Source organism: Schistocerca americana, chromosome 11, assembly GCF_021461395.2.
Source record: "Schistocerca americana isolate TAMUIC-IGC-003095 chromosome 11, iqSchAmer2.1, whole genome shotgun sequence".
NCBI classification, from domain to species: Eukaryota; Metazoa; Arthropoda; class Insecta; order Orthoptera; family Acrididae; genus Schistocerca; species Schistocerca americana.
The window spans coordinates 149,394,749-149,412,261 of NC_060129.1; the positions used below are offsets into that span (position 1 = coordinate 149,394,749).

The window sequence follows — 17,513 nt, forward strand, 5'->3', positions numbered from 1 at the left end:
ATTAGATTTAAAATTGCTTTGCTGCTTGTCTAACATTTTATGTTTTTGGCCAATGATCAAAAATGTTTGCTGTATATTCAACTCCTTTTGGACCCACTCAAAACTTTAATAATGGGTAATACTATTAAATGTCAGTTTTCTTTCAGTGTTTTAGGCACAGACATCATATGTAGATGAAGATGAAATGGGAGATATGATACTGTGAGAAGAGTTTGACAGAGCACTGAAAGACCTAAGTCGAAACAAGGCCCCCGGAGTAGACTACATTCCATTAGAACTGACAACCTTGGGAGAGCCAGTCCTGACAAAACTCTACCATTTGGTGAGCAAGATGTATGAGACAGGCGAAATACCCTCAGACTTCAAGAAGAATATAATAATTCCAATCCCATAGAAAGCAGGTGTTGACAGATGTGAAAATTACCGAACTATCAGTTTAATAAGTCACAGCTGCAAAATACTAACGCGAATTCTTTACAGACGAATGGAAAAACTGGTAGAAGCTGACCTTGAGGAAGATCAGTTTGGATTCCGTAGAAACGTTGGAACACGTGAGGCAATACTGACCCTACGACTTATCTTAGAAGAAAGATTAAGGAAAGTCAAACGTACGTTTCTTAGAGAAAGCTTTTGACAATGTTGATTGGAATACTCTCTTTCAAATTCTGAAGGTGGCAGGGGTCAAATACAGGGAGCGAAAGGCTATTTACAATTTGCACAGAAACCAGATGGCAGTTATAAGAGTCGAGGGGTATGAAACGGAAGCAGTGGTTGGGAAGGGAGTGAGACAGGGTTGTAGCCTCTCCCCGATGTTATTCGATCTGTATATTGAGCAAGCAGTAAAGGAAACAAAAGAAAAATTCGGAGTAGGTATTAAAATCCATGGATAAGAAATAAAAACGTTGAGGTTCGCCGATGACATTGTAATTCTGTCAGAGACAGCAAAGGACTTGGAAGAGCAGTTGAACGGAATGGACAGTGTCTTGAAGAAAGGAGGATATAAGATTAACATCAACAAAATCAAAACGAGGATAATGGAATGTAGTCGAATTAAGTCGGATGATGCTGAGGGAATTAGATTAGGAAATGAGACACTTAAAGTAGTAAAGGAGTTTTGCTATTTGGGGAGCAAAATAACTGATGATGGACGAAGTAGAGAGGATATAAAATGTAGACTGGCAATGGCAAGGAAAGCGTTTCTGAAGAAGAAACATTTGTTAACATCGAGTGTGGATTTAAATGTCAGGAAGTCGTTTCTGAAAGTATTTGTATGGAGTGTAGCCATGTATGGAAGTGAAATGTGGACAATAAATAGTTTAGAAAAGAGGAGAATAGAAGCTTTCGCAATGTGGTGCTACAGAAGAATGCTGAAGATTAGATGGATAGATCACATAGCTAATGAGGAGGTACTGAATAGGATTGGGGAGAAAAGGAGTTTGTGGCACAACTTGACCAGAAGAAGGGATCGGTTTGTAGTACATGTTCTGAGACATCGAGGGATCACCAATTTAGTATTGGAGGGCAGCGTGGAGGGTAAGAATCGTAGAGGGAGACCAAGAGATGAATACACTAAGCAGATTCAGAAGGATGTAGGCTGCAGTAGGTACTGGGAGAAGAAGCTTGCACAGGATAGAGTAGCATGGAGAGCTGCATCAAACCAGTCTCAGGACTGAAGACCACAACAACAACAACAACAACAACAACATCATATTCTTCTCAAAATTTGGTGGATTACTTAGGATGAATTTCATTCGTCAACCTATACATTCCGATGGTGCAGTTAAAAAGCTTAACTCCTTGAAGAGGTACCTACATATGATGACAATGGGTGAACACCACATTATTATTGCTTCTCATTTTTGGGCAATCAATACTTTTTTCTAAGTGGTGAGTTACTCCAGAAAATTATTCCATATGACATTGTGTGGAAATGTGAATATACGTCGGAAAGTTCATTCGTTTGTTCCCAAGACTAGCAATTATATAAAGAAAAAAGTAGATGAACTTAACTGTTTGAGCAGCTCAGTAATACAATTCTTCCAGTTCAAATGTCCAACAATATGTGCACCCAAAAATTTGGTCTATTCTACTCTGTCTAACCACTTTTATTCACGTGCTACATTGGTTGTTGGTATGACTATTTGTTGTACATAACTGAACATAGTGCATTTTCTCAAAAATTTGGGACAGTCAATTTTCAGCGAAAAGCTTGATTATTTGAAAAACATCACTAACAATCTCTTCTGTTGCTAATGGGATTTACTGTACTGCTGATCCCTTGTCCTTTGCTGATTCCAACAATTACAATGTCACTGCCAGGCTAAGATTTATTTATACTTCCATTTTATACTGCTCACTGTGTACAGAATGAGTAACATAGGTGACTGGTTAAAAATCTGTCTGCCTGTCTTCCTCTCATGTTGCTCAACTCAATTTCGGTATGGTTTCTGTACAATGGTAAGACAACCTTTTGCTCGCTGCATTTTCTGTCTGATAACTTCAAGATTCCAAAAAGAATCTAAGACTAGACACAACAAAACAGTGAATACACTACACCACTTGCTGTTGAACGAGAGGAAGAAAATAACCTCATATTTTGTCCGATAAATACTTTTTTTAATATTTCAGCAAGATTTATACATGCAAATGGCATAGCCACTGAATAACATTCTCTGATGGTATGCACAGGAAGTCAACTCAACAACGAAACCTTTGTGTGGGTACGAAGGTAACGTAAGAATGGGAAAGGAATAACAGGTTAACTGGCAGTAGTGTAGCACACCCGTCGATTCGGCCGATCAACAGACACGGGCATTGACGATGTTGACGAACTCCGGCTTGAGCGAGGCGCCACCCACCAGGAAGCCGTCGATGTCTGCTTCCTGCGCCAGCTCCTTGCAGTTGGCACCTGTGACGGAGCCACCGTACATTATGCGTGTCTGCTCCGCCACCTGCGGGGACACGTTCGTCGACAGCCACGACCGCAACTGCTGGTGCACCTCTTGAGCCTGCACATTACAGCAATTGCACTCAGTCTCCAGAAAAAACACAGACAAAAAAGAGTGACAAACTTTGAACAGTACTATAACAGGGTGTATACGTGGACAAGAAGAAAAAAATTCCCGGATTTCCCGGTTAAAATTACACTTTTTCCCAGGTGAAAATACACTTTTTCCGTGTTAAGTGACAGTATACTTTTCCTCGGAACTGTAAAACTTATCAATCCTTTGAATGGTTATGGTTTTATACACTGTCACAGAACTTCCCGAACCTTTAGAAAACCAAACTCACTAAATATTTTTAAAAAAGATCTTTGATGTGCAGCAACATTTACACTGCATATTTTGTATTACGTAAGTGTAAATTTAAATTCCACCAAACGCCACATGTTACTTTCTGAAGCATTGAAATCAAGATTGCAATGCGCTTTTGTAGCCAGTCATAGCTCGTCACGTGATCTTGCCAGCCGATGACAGTGGATCTCCTAGCATAGGATATGTGGTGTAGTCAGCCAATAGCAACATCACTGTTAAGTAGCGCGTACACACAAACAGGGAAAGTTAATGGTTTACATTAACATACACAGTGTTTAAGACTAATAAACTGCAAGAGAAGCTAAGTTTTCACATATAATGTTGATTTTTATATGCTTGTTACACTTTAAGGTACATCACACAAATGTGTCAGTAAAATTTTTAATAAAGATATAAATGTCTGATCTTGTGAGCTTGAAATTTTTCTAAAGGTACGTCCTCAGAGACGTGATTTTTAAATGAGAGTCAAACGCTCTGTGATTTATGAAATTCATCATACATTCTCGCAGATAATTCATCTTGCATTTACTTTGAAAGTAACGCTTTTCAAACAACCATTCGCAATATTTTCCCATGACCTGTTAGAAATAGGTTCGTTTCAGTAGTTGCCAAAGAGCGCCAGAAACCTGTGTCACCACGCTTGCGCAGCTATGATGATGCAGGAAGCCCGTATGTTCGTAGGTGTACAACATTAGATCTTGCACTATGCCATAAAAGAAACAAGACATCAGAGGATACTCCAAGAACATCGGAATTTTGTGAACCATATTAGAATGCATAATTCGGCTTAAAGTGTACATTTGTACGTCCAGATTATGTAAATTTTCTTGAGTACCAGTACTGTATTATCTGATCTTTGGTTCTTTATTATAGCATAATGCCATAGGTGCTAGAAGATGAAAACATGATCTTTTGAAATGCAGCGAACAGTTGAAACTAGCCCATAGTATGGAATTAAACACATTGTTTCAAATAAATTGACTGGTCCAGCGGAAAAGATTAATAAGAGCCAAATTTCTTTAGCAAACTGACAAAAATAACTTCATTGTTCTGCAAGGCGATTAATGCTTGACTGTCACAAAGGTGGAGATAAAACCTGAAACTAACAACATATTTTAGCCTTCCGTAATTATGCAAACTTATTTTAATTCATTTTATAGCTCATGGCCATAGATATCCGTTTTGTTTTCATTTAATGTGACAGCAACGAATGAAGTGGAAACAGCAAAATCACTACACGTAAACACGGGTCATGTGGGGACTCCCCACTACAACTCAAGACTGCTCTGTGGATCAGCCCCGGATCTCTGATATTTCCGAACTGGGGCAGTCTTAGATAATCGCACCCAACCACATGTCTGTAGCCAGAAGCGGGAGAAGGTACTTCTCATACGCAACTCAACTGCACATGCACAAAAGCCCGCACGCAACTGCTCAAACAAATCTAAAGTAAACAGTTGTGACGTCACACTCATCGGAGACAATCTGTTGTTAGGAAGCATTGTATAGTCTTCCCAAAGCCTTTTACACACTTTGCAGTTGGCAAGCGCTTTTATGAGCACTGTGTTTTATTGTTGTATATGATGTATTTACTTTGTGACTTAAGTTTTACTTTTTCTTTTTTTTTTCTCCTATTTCATGTTTTGTTGCTGCAGTATTATTCTACAGAAGCGGTATACGGTAATATCCTTTGTTAGGGTATTGGTTCTTACCCGTCAAAATCACAAAAATTTAACTGAAAACTAAAACAATGAAAAATTCCCGGATCTCCCAGTTGTCCCAGGTCATATACACCCTGTATAATGTGTAATATTTTTAAACTCTCAAGGCCAGAAAGATTAAAATTATTAGAATACCCCAGGATATTGTGATGTGATTTTTCAGGATCTGTTAGATAGCCCTATGTTTAATTCCTGTCCACAGACGAAACCTTCAGATGGAGTTGTGATTTGAATGTGAACTGTTGTGTGCACTGGACTGACCCTCCTGGAGAAGTTCTCTGCGGGTGGGTACGATACATTGAAGATATTTGATCTTTTAACAGACTGGCTGGGCCTCCCCCTCTCTGATGGATTTTGTTTTAAAAATATCCACAAGTGTATGCTACTTATGAATAAGCTACTCATTGTAGCTCTCAGTTAATGTTCCTAGAGGCTACTACTTGTTTCATCACATCACTTTGTTTGCCAGTTGATTGTTGATGATGAAAGAAAGTTCTGTGTCAAAGGGGGGCGTTACAACCTGGCCGTTTACATTAGCTCCTTCTGGTTTTCCCATTTTCTTGTTCTACAGGCTGTGTACAGTAAAGATTCTTAAAAAGGGCTTGTCAGCATCCACTAAGTAAGAAAGAAATTGAAAAATTCTCATTAAAAAAAATGGCAGTGATGATTCAAATGTGTAACCCAGTTTTGTTCCTGAAAGTGGTAAAGTCCAGTGAGTGACCAACAGCTCGACACTAAAAGTAATGTCGTCATTCCTCCCAGAAATGTGAGTACACTTACCAACACTAATTCAGATTCTCTATCTACTAGTGTGATTAGCTGCGATCCCTCTTCCAGTGAAGCACCACCTAACTATTTGTCAAGAGATGAACAAATAAAATGGCTGAAACACGTTCCCAAACAAAACGTTAGCACCAGGTCTCACAACACAGTTATGGGTTTGCCTTGTGCCAGTGGTGAAGCCAGAAATGCTAACACCATTGCCAAGGCCTCGAAACTATTTATCAACAATTTTGATATTCGAGTGCCTCAGGTAAAACCTATTTATAAGAAGTAGTCCAAACATTGCAAGAAACTTGAAAAAAAAAAAAAAGAGGAGTTTAAGGTTTTTTTTTTTTTTTTTTTTTTTTTTTTTTTTTTTTACATTCCCGGCTTTCTTTATGGAGGCAAAATGAATATGTGGCACAGGGACAGAAATCTTCCCTCCAAGCATGTCGCTGTGAATATTTTGCTTTCTTTTGAGATGTGTTATGTTAGATAATATTAACAAGAGAAAATGTAGGAAAAAAAAAGTGATAAGTTGGCCCCCATATATGAGAAGTGGGGGGAGTTTTGTTTTATGAGCAAATTCGAAGTTATTTTTTGCCAAATTGGGAGTTTTTGTCAGATTCATCATTTTTTTTATATTGTGCTACTTTCTGCCAAATTCTGTGGTTTTTGTGCCACATTCTGTGCCTTATATATTCTGCATAATTTTTGCCAAAATCTATAATATTTTTTCCCCCAAATTTGATATTAGTTTCTGCCAAATTTGATAACTTTTCTTGCATATTGCTCAATTTCCATTCTCAGATTTATAAGGTTTTTATACTGGTGTGGCAAAATTTTGTGATATGTTGTAGAAATTGCCGATTTCTTGTTATGCCACATTTTTTGTGTTACTGTTTTTGTGAATTTTTCCTGTTCCTATCTATGCACACTGATCAGCCACAACATTATGACCACGTACTCAATAGCCAGTAAGTCCACCTTTGGCTCAGAACGGTGGCAATGCATCGTGGCATGCAATGCTCAGTCACTGCGCCAGCGTCCAGTCCCGATGCGATGTCAGATCACCATTTCAGATTCTCACGAAACTTGGCAAAAAGGCAGCAAACGTATAGATTAAGAAAAATTTTATTAAAACCAGGCAATGTAAAATTATCAAAAAATTACACTACACCACCATAATTTCAAATAGCTGTAGCAACTCTTCTAGTTAAGCAAAAATGGTGGGAGAGGTGTCATTTTGCAGCATTTTCCATAAGCTTTCCTATGATGTACAACACAATTGGGTCCGAGATGATTCTTTTTTATATAAAGGAAAATTTTAAGTTCTCGATTTCTCGAAAAGTGCATCTTCAAAAATAATATGTATAATGCTTCACATTATTGTTAATTAATTCCCTAAGTATGAAAGTGAGACTGTCACAGGTTCACACCTTTATAAAATTTCAAAAATTCACATTTCATTAAAAATGACATTTTTGTAAAATTTATAGATTTAAGCAAAAATAACATAATTCAATCCTTAATATATCTATGAAACAATGGAAAATCCAGGATGGAATGTAACAATATTATGAAAAGGAAAGTTGCTACTCACCATGTAGTGGAGACTCAGCATCTCTGTTATATGGTGGGTAGCAAATTTCCTTTTCATAATATTGTTAATATATCTATGTGCACATTCAAATCTGATGCTGACACACACATTCCAAATGTCACGAGCAAAACCCGATTTAAACAGTGTGTTTTACGATTGAAATTCTTGTTAAATACTTCTTTTGTTTCTAATGTTTCATTCCCAGGAATCTGATATATTCTTCCTGTTGGTGTTACTAGGTTTACCTTACAAAGAACATCATTTATGGATAAACACAAAATATCTGAATTTATAGGATATGTGTAAGACAGTGATGGGCCACCTGGGCAAAGGAAGGTACCTTCAATTTCTTTTTTGCCTTAGACAGCAGCAACATATCCATGAATGTCTTTCAAATAAGTCTTTCTGGAGATTTTGTACCTGTTTCAACAGTAGATTCTGTTACGTCTGAACAAGTCTTTACCCACATATTAGATGTACTTGATGCATTCGGTATGGAAGCGTGTAAGTTTTATGTGCCTTTTACGGAAACAGATTGACTTTTTGCGCTCTTCTAGAAATCTCTCAGATGTAATGTTTTTAATTGCCCAATCAAAAAGTTGTTGGGGAGTAAGAATTTAGTTGTCACACGGCATCTTCAGAGTTGCTAATTGCTTCACAGTGCCACCAACACCATCACGAGGTCCTTTTCCACAAGCAGAGGCAAAAAAATGCCATTCTGTTTCTTTGGCAAAATCATCTTTGTAGAACCATAAGTTTACAAAATTCTTTTTATTTTTATGCTGGGTTGCACTGCCATCCGGAAAACTTCTGAACATCAATCTGAAATTTCATTTAAAAAAAAAAGCTAAGGTAGACAGCTTTGGTATTATGCTCTAGACAGTCTGAAATTATGACAACTCGTGAGCTCTTTTGTTTTCTGCTTTGTAATACACTGGTGCTTGATCAATGATAACCCTGGGCCTCATCTTGGATCAAAAAACTGTAATTCTCAGAGAGAAGTCACATAACACATTTGCCCTCATTGAAGTTTTCCCCAATTTTATTTAGAAAACAGCTTTGCTGCTTCACTAGAAAATCATGGAGTATTAATGTAGTCAGTTTTTCAGAAAATAATTGAATGAACCGATGAGGTCTTCTGCATTACTTCCAAAGTTCCATTTGTCTACTGAAACCGCCTGTCAAAAAGTGATATTCTCAATTACATTATCATCAAATGCACTTTGTAGTGTTCATTTTATTCGGTCACTTCGAAGCAAGAACTACAGTTTCCCAGAATGCAGTGGAACGATGCTGGATTGCACAGCACTTTTGCCAAACAGTGTTTATAAATAGACCAATTCTCCGCCAATTAAGATACTGAGCTTAGTGATTGCTATCATTAGTTTGACATTTTGATGTCTAGTGCAAAAACATACTGTGTGTGTTCCACTACAACCAGCTAGAAAGCAGTGTTTAGGGCGCAGGTCTGCTGATTTAGAAAACCTGATTTTAACGGGCAGAAATTTAGCTTTCAAACTTTTATATGCGTCTTTTAAATTGCACAAAATAAGTCTTTTAGATATTACTGTTCTATCTCCATCTCCCCCTTTCACAGCAAGCCGCACGAATTCTGGATGTGGTTTCACCACGTGTTGAGGACACTCACCATAGCACTATTCGAACAGCCGACAAGTTGTGCCGTTTCAAAAATGCTAATGCTGAGCCTCCGGACCATCCCAACTGTCCAACTTAGACAGATGGCATGCCTTCCCCATTCTACACACGGACAGCACACTCACCGATACTACATTCACAGCGCGTGTGTGATGAAATATAACCTGGATGAGTTTATATCGATAGGAGGTCAGTGGTCAAAACATTTTGAATGATCAGTGTGTGTTGTTATGGAGGTATTCCTGAAAAACTGGAGAAGACATTCCACAACAAGTTAATTCCTTACAGTGGATGAAATGTTACTACATTTGTGAGACGCATTGTGGCATCTGGCCTTTGTGCTGCATACCACACTCGCAGCTGATGCTGCAGACATGAGGACCTGTAGCCCTAGTTGGTCTTTGACCGAGTCAAATCTATTCTCGATTTTAACTGGCGAGTGGAAAATGGTTTTTATGTTGTGCTTCTCTGTTATTCTGGCAATCTTCGCTGTGAGCAGCCCTGCAGAGCCACATGGCTTCTTCAGGAGTTTTCTCTTTCTTCTTCTTCTTCTTGCTCAACTGGAGAGTACATCTTATTTGTGCTTATAACTAGCAGCACTTGCAAAAGGTTTCCTGCAGACACTGGAACTCATTAGGCAATTTCCTTGTTGCATACAGCCCTCTCATTTTTTTACCAGGCTGGTGAGCAAAGATTTGCATTACACTGGATGATAGCACACACTGGTGTTTGGGTAATGTCCCAGCATGCCATCAGGGTTCTTCTTTATCAAAATATCCTGGAAAAGCAGGCTTCTGTTTTCTTTCACCTCCATAGTAAAGCTGAAGTAACTGCATATGCTCTGAAGGTGGTGGTTTCTTTGCCATGCACCCAAACCACAAATGTTGTCATCCATATATCAGTAGAACACATCTGTTTTCAGATGTACAGTTTTGAGAGCTGTTTGCTCAAACTGTCCTGTGCATAGGTTAGCAATGCCTGGTGCTACACAGGAACTGATGAATACGTCTACCTGTTCATAGAGTTTTCCAGAATACTAATGATGGAGAACTAATGCTACAACAGTTTCATAAAGTTGCTCCTGTCCAAGTGTCTATAAGTATAACAGAATCTTCCAGTGATACTTGCATGAAGAGATATGTGATGTCTAAGATGTCTGGATCACCCTTGTCCAGACAAATTACTTTAAGCATTTTCACAAACTCTGTCAAGTTATCAACATGGTGTGGATAGTGATCCACAAGTGGTTTCAGTCGCTATGCCGTGTCTCTGGCTTTGCAACACATTTGCAAAATTTCTAGAGCTCGCTATTTGGATGTAGTGGAACTCTCTCTGAATATTTTTGGAAAGTCGTAAAGCCATTGTGGTACTGATGCTATGGGGCACTGCATTCAGACCATATCCTTGCCTCGTCCTGAGTTGTTGATCCGTACTACAGGTATGTAGGTGACACATTCCTTGAAACTTCCTGGCAGATTAAAACTATGTGCCCGACCGAGACTCGAACTCGGGACCTTTGCCTTTCGCGGGCAAGTGCTCTACCATCTGAGCTACCGAAGCACGACTCACGCCCGGTACTCACAGCTTTACTTCTGCCAGTATCTCGTCTCCTACCTACCTCTGACACATTCCTTGTTTGACCACATGGTAGAGATAACAGAAGGAATTCCTGTGCTGTCTTAACAGCATACACAGAATGTCAGACTCACCATGGAGGTTGAAGAGAACAGGCACCCACCATTCCTAGATGTTCTGACGAAGAATCCCAATGGCACGCAGGGAAAATCAATCTACAGGAAGAAAATGGTACCCAGAAACCAATAGCTGCCTTCATCGACCACAGCGTAAATCCAAGCTCACCATCCTGATACACAGAATATGAGCCCTATGCAACAACGAAAGTCTGCCTATCAAGTTACTGTATCTATACAAATCTTTGACAAGAATGGCTACTCAGAGACACAAATAAGATATGCTCTCCAGCCGAGCAAGAGGAAGAAAGGAAGAAAACAATACAGAAGACGAAAGAAACCACCTGGTGTCCCTCTTGTGTGAAAGGCCTCCAATAGCCAAGATTGCCAGAATAATGGAGAAGTGTAACATAAAAACCATTTTCCACTCAATGGTTAAAACTGATACAATAATGCACCTTTGAGCGCTGTTTGCTGCACATGAGGAAGCTGCAACTCTGCCAAATGGATGTCTGCAGTGACAGAGCAAAGCATCAATAAAAACACACATTTGTTTTTGAACAGACAAAGGTACTGCACCGCACCCACGGGTTCTGGGATTCAATCATAAAGAGGAAGTGGATTTACAAATACATGATTTTGTTAACTGTGATAGTGATTTCCATACGAGTTCCGCATGGGATGTGGAGTTAGCAAAAGTATGTCCGGAACAACATGACGTGGAAGCAGTGGAATGGACAGACAAAAGTAGGACTTGATACCCAGAACCTGTGGACCCCACCCTCCCCCCTCTACATGGATAATTATTGTAACAGTGTAGAACTTGCAGTGAAGTTACTTGAAAAGAAAATTTGAGTTTGTGGAATGATATGGCAAAATAGAGGATTTCTGGAAAAATTGAAGCACGCAAAAGTCGATGTGTTTGAAGCTTGTCATCAACAGAAAGGTGAAGTACTCACGCAGATACAGAGAACTCCAAAAACTAAAACAATACAAATGATATCTTCAATACATAATGCCATTTTGACCGACACTAAGAAAAAGTAGAAAAACCAATTAAACAATTAAAAAAAAAAAAAAAAAGAAAAAAGAAACTCGAAAGTGTATTAGACTATAACAAACACATGAAAGGAGTTGAACGGGCAGACTAATATTTAATTGTTATCCTATATAAAGAAAAACTATAAATGGGTCAAAAAAGGTTTGCATGTACCTTTTTAATTATACATTATTTAATGCATTCCATACATGGCAATATTTCAGTACAGAACACAATAATCTCCAATTTCACGATTTTTTATTGAAAGTGTTTGATTCGAGGATAAAAAGATCATGTAGCTGCTTCTGAGCAAAACTTGGGGGTTGCCACTACAGCGCGCATGTCTCATCATGATCCGGTTGACAGACTTTCTGGTCACATAAAGCAACACCAAATAATACATTTCCAAAACGAAGAAACTGCCATGTATGACAAAAAAAAAAAAAAAAAAAAAAATTGCAAGCCTTGTGGAGTTACGTTACATCTTGGAGACTTTTCTGTAGCATATCACATGAAAGAGAATTACTGAGTACCAACGACAATTTAAATAAACAAATATACAAAACAAACAAATTTTGTATTTATATAATATAGGGAAACATTCCATGTGGGAAAAATATATCTAAAAACAAAGATGATGTGACTTACCAAACGAAAGTGCTGGCAGGTTGATAGACACACAAACATACACACAAAATTCAAGCTTTCGCAACCAACAGTTGCTTCATCAGGAAAGAGGGAAGGAGAGGGAAAGACGAAAGGATGAGGGTTTTAAGGGAGAGGGTAAGGAGTCACTCCAATCCCGGGAGCGGAAGGACTTACCTTAGGGAGGAAAAGGGACAGGTATACACTCTCGCGCGCGACACACACACACACACACACACACACACACACACACACACACACACACACACACACACACACAAGCAGACATTTGTAAAGGCAAAGAGTTTGGGCAGAGATGTCAGTCGAGGCGGAAGTACAGAGGCAAAGATGATGTTGAAAGACAGGTGAGGTATGAGCGGCGGCAAATTGAAATTAGCAGAGGTTGAGGCCTGGTGGATAACGAGAAGAGAGGATATACTGAAGAGCAAGTTCCCATCTCCGGAGTTCTGACAGGTTGGTGTTAGTGGGAAGTATCCAGGTAGCCCGGACGGTGTAACACTGTGCCAAGATGTGCTGGCCGTGCACCGAGGCATGTTTAGCCACAGGGTGATCCTCATTACCAACAAACACTGTCTGCCTGTGTCCATTCATGCGAATGGACAGTTTGTTGCTGGTCATTCCCACATAGAAAGCTTCACAGTGTAGGCAGGTCAGTTGGTAAATCACGTGGGTGCTTTCACACGTGGCTCTGCCTTTGATCGTGTACACCTTCCGGGTTACAGGACTGGAGTAGGTGGTGGTGGGAGGGTGTGTGGGACAGGTTTACTCCAGTCCTGTAACCCGGAAGGTGTACACGATCAGAGGCAGAGCCACGTGTGAAAGCACCCACGTGATTTACCAACTGACCTGCCTACACTGTGAAGCTTTCTATGTGGGACTGACCAGCAGCAAACTGTCCATTCGCATGAATGGACACAGGCAGACAGTGTTTGTTGGAAATGAGGATCACCCTGTGGCTAAACATGCCTTGGTGCACGGCCAGCACATCTTGGCACAGTGTTACACCATCCGGGTTATCTGGATACTTCCCACTAACACCAACCTGTCAGAACTCCGGAGATGGGAAGTGCCCTTCAGTATATCCTCTCTTCTCGTTAACCGCCAGACCTCAACCTCCGCCAATTTCAAGTTGCCGCCGCTCATACCTCCCCTGTCTTTCAACAACATCTTTGCCTCTGTACTTCCGCCTCGACTGACATCTCTGCCCAAACTCTTTGCCTTTACAAATGTCTGCTTGTGTCTGTGTATGTGCGGATGGATGTGTGTGTGTGTGTGTGTGTGTGTGTGTGTGTGTGTGTGTGTGTGTGTGTGTGTGTGTGTGTGTGTCTATATATATATATATACACCTGTCCTTTTTCCCCCCTAAGGTAAGTCTTTCCGCTCCCGAGATTGGAATGACTCCTTATCCTCTCCCTTAAAACCCACATTCTTTCGTCTTTCCCTCTACTTCCCTCTTTCCTGATGAAGCAACCGTTGGTTGCGAAAGCTTGAATTTCGTGTGTATGTTTGTGTTTGTTTGTGTGTCTATCAACCTGCCAGCACTTTCGTTTGGTAAGTCAAATTTTGTATTTATTTACATATGTATATCTTCAAAATTTTATGAAAGTAAGGAACAGGGTTGTGAACTTATGAAAACTAACAGTGAGATTAGTAAAACTTAACGTTTTATAATCTCCCGATAATGCCAAGAAAGGCCAGCAACAAGCCAAGTGTCCGAATTAGCGCTGCCGGTGCCAAGCGAAGCAATTTGTACGAGTTGTGCGAACGGTATTAACGCAAAGTTCAGGGTACAAAATCAACAAGTGCTTGTTGTAGGAAAAAGAGCCTGTGCTAACTAGCTGGTGACAAATGAGGTGGGCAGACAAACCAAGGAAGCAGGATAGAATATTTTATGAACTTAACTACCTGTTTTAGTTGACACAGAAATTTAAACACACACACACACACACACACACACACACACACACACACACACACACAGTTTACCTGCTGAGGGGTTGCAGTCTTGCCAGTGCCGATTGCCCATACAGGTTCATATGCCAGCACGACGCGGCTCCAGTCGGTTATCTTATCAGCGATTGCCTTCGTCTGCGCAAACACGACATCCGTGGTACGTCCTGCTTCGCGTTCCTCCAGCTTCTCCCCTATGCACGCAATAATCGAAAGGCCCGACTCCAGAGCGTGCGCACATTTTTCTGCAATCAGCTGCAAACCACATAATTTAATTACTCATACGATAATGTAGGACCATGCAAGGCAGTGCTGATGTTAAGACATGTTAGAAGATAGTTTGAAGGAAGAAAAACTTACATCCATAACATTTATAAATATAGATAACCACTATGACTATGCTGACTGATACACACCCTTTGAAATTATCATGGACAAAAACAGAAAGCAAAAGGTAGTCCACAAGCTTTACAGTGACCAGACTGCAGTTATAAGACACTAAGAATATGGAAAGAAAGCAGTGCTTCAGAAGGGATTGAGATAGGTTGGAAACCTACCCCCATGTTATTCAGTCCATACACAGAGCAATCAGTAAAGGAACCCAAAGCAAGATTTGGGAAGTACATCAAAAATCATGGGCAAGAAATTAAAATTCTTCGAAATTTATTCACTGACTGAATTCCTTGACATCAGCTGTGTTAGGTACAGTTGCATATCCCAATGACACAGTACTAAACCCAGATTCCCCACTTGTCATGTGGTCCCCTAACTTCGGCTATCTGTGCATGTTCCCTGGACAAACCCAAACTTCCATATGCCACACTATCTACATCCTTATATTGTGGTCTACTATACCTAATACAACTGATGCACTGGAATTTGCAGTAAGCAAATACATTTTGTAAGTGTTTCATACAGTTGTGGATTGTCACTAGGGTCCGTTCTTTTACCCATGCACATAAGAAAGAAATTAAAAGTTCCAGGTTTTTCAATGACAGAGTAATTCTCACATACTCAGGACGACTTGGAACCACCGGTTGAATGCAATGTGTAATATCTTAAAAAGGGGTTACACGATTAACATCAAGGAAATGAGACACTGAAAGATGAAAACAAGTTCTGCTGCACGGACAGTAAAATAACTGACAATAGCCGAAGTAGAGAAAATATAAAATGCAGACTGCCAATAACAAGAAAAGTATTCTAGAAAATGAGAAAGCTGTTAACAATGAATATAAATTTAAGTGGTAGAAAGTATTTCCTGAATGTATTTGGTTGGAGCATAGCCATATACAGGGTGGTTCATTGATTGTGACCGGGCCAAATATCTCACGAAATAAATGTCAAATGAAAAAACTACAAAGAACAAAACTTGTCTCACTTGAAGGGGGAAACCAGATGGTGCTGTGGTTGGCCCGCTATGGCGCTGCCATAGGTCAAACAGATATCAACTGCGTGTTTTTTTTTTACATAGGAACCCCCATTTTTTATTACATATTTGTGTAGTACGTAAAGAAATATGAATGTTTTAGTTGGACCACTTTTTTTGCTTTGTTATAGATGGCGCTGTAATAGTCACAAACATATGGCTCACAATTTTAGACCAACATTTGGTAACCGGTAGGTTTTTTAAATTAAAATACAGAACATAGGTACGTTTGAACATTTCGGATGTTCCAATATGATACATGTACCTTTGTGAACTTATTTCTGAGAACGCATGCTTTTACAGCGTGATTACCTGTAAATACCACATTAATGCAATAAATGCTCAAAATGATGTCCATCAACCTCAATGCATTTGGCAATACGTGTAACGATATTCCTCTCAATAGTGAGTAGTTCGCCTTCCGTAATGTTCGCACATGCATTGACAATGTGCTGACGCATCTTGTCAGGCGTTGTCGGTGGATCACAATAGCAAATATCTTTCAACTTTCCCCACAGAAAGAGATCCGGGGACGTCAGATCCGGTGAACGTGTGGGCCATGGTATGGTACTTCGATGACCTATCCACCTGTCATGAAATATGACATTCAATACTGCTTCAACTGCACGCGAGCTATGTGCTGGACATCCATCATGTTAGAAGTACATCGCCATTCTGTCATGCAGTGAAACATCTTGTAGTAACATCGGCGCAACATTACATAGAAAATCAGCACACATTGCACCATTTAGATTGCCATCGATAAAATGGGGGCAAATTATCCTTCCTCCCCATAATGCCGCACCATACATTAACCCGCCAAGGTCGCTCATGTCCCACTTGTCACAGCCATTGTGGATTTTCCGTTGCCCAATAGTGCATACTATGCTGGTTTACGTTACCGCTGTTGGTGAATGACACTTCATTGCTGAATAGAACACGTGCAAAAAATCTGTCATTGTCTCGTAATTACTCTTGTTGCCAGTGGCAGAACTGTACACAATGTTCAAAGTTGTCACCATGCAATTCCTGGTGCATATAAATATGGTACATGTACAATCGATGTTGAGGTAGCATTCTCAACGCCGACGTTCTTGAGATTCCCGATTCTCATGCAATTTGTCTGCTACTGATTTTCAGATTAGCCACGACAGCAGCTAAAACCAACTACTTGGGCATCATGATTTGTTGCAGGTCGTGGTTGACGTTCCACATGTGGCTGAACACTTCATGTTTCCTTAAATAACGAAACTATCCGGCGAAAGGTCCGGACACTTAGATGATGATGTCCAGGATACCGAGCAGAATACATAGCATGTGCTCATTGGGCATTTTGATCACAATAGCCATACATAAACACGATATCGACCTTTTCCGCAATTGGTAAACAGTCCATTTTAACACGGGTTATGTATCAAGAAGCAAATACCGTTCGCACTGGCGGAATGTTATGTGATACCACGTACCTATACGTTTGTGACTATTACAGCGCCATCTATCACAAAGCGAAAAAAGTGGTCCAACTAAAACATTCATATTTCTTTACATACTACTCGAATATGTAAGAAAAAATGGGGTTCCTATTAAAAAACGCTGTTGATATTCGTTTGGCCTATGGTAGCGCCATCTAGAGGGCCAACCCATAGCGCCATCTGGTTTCCCCCTTCAAGCTAGATGAGTTT

At 39.9% G+C, this 17,513-nt stretch overlaps 1 protein-coding gene across 1 annotated transcript in view; it reads right to left on the reverse strand.

Annotated features, from left to right (window-relative positions):
- Positions 1 to 2,594: 2,594 nt before the first annotated feature.
- LOC124554074 (triosephosphate isomerase B) overlaps positions 2,595 to 17,513 on the reverse strand; it is a 46,881-nt gene continuing 31,962 nt past the window's right edge. Inside the window, exons 4-5 of the mRNA XM_047128123.1 lie at positions 14,439 to 14,657; positions 2,595 to 3,008 (exon numbers count right to left, since the gene is read on the reverse strand). Coding sequence (XP_046984079.1) covers positions 2,799 to 3,008; positions 14,439 to 14,657 — 429 coding nt within the window. The 3' untranslated portion in view covers positions 2,595 to 2,798. The remainder of the gene's footprint in view (positions 3,009 to 14,438; positions 14,658 to 17,513) is intronic.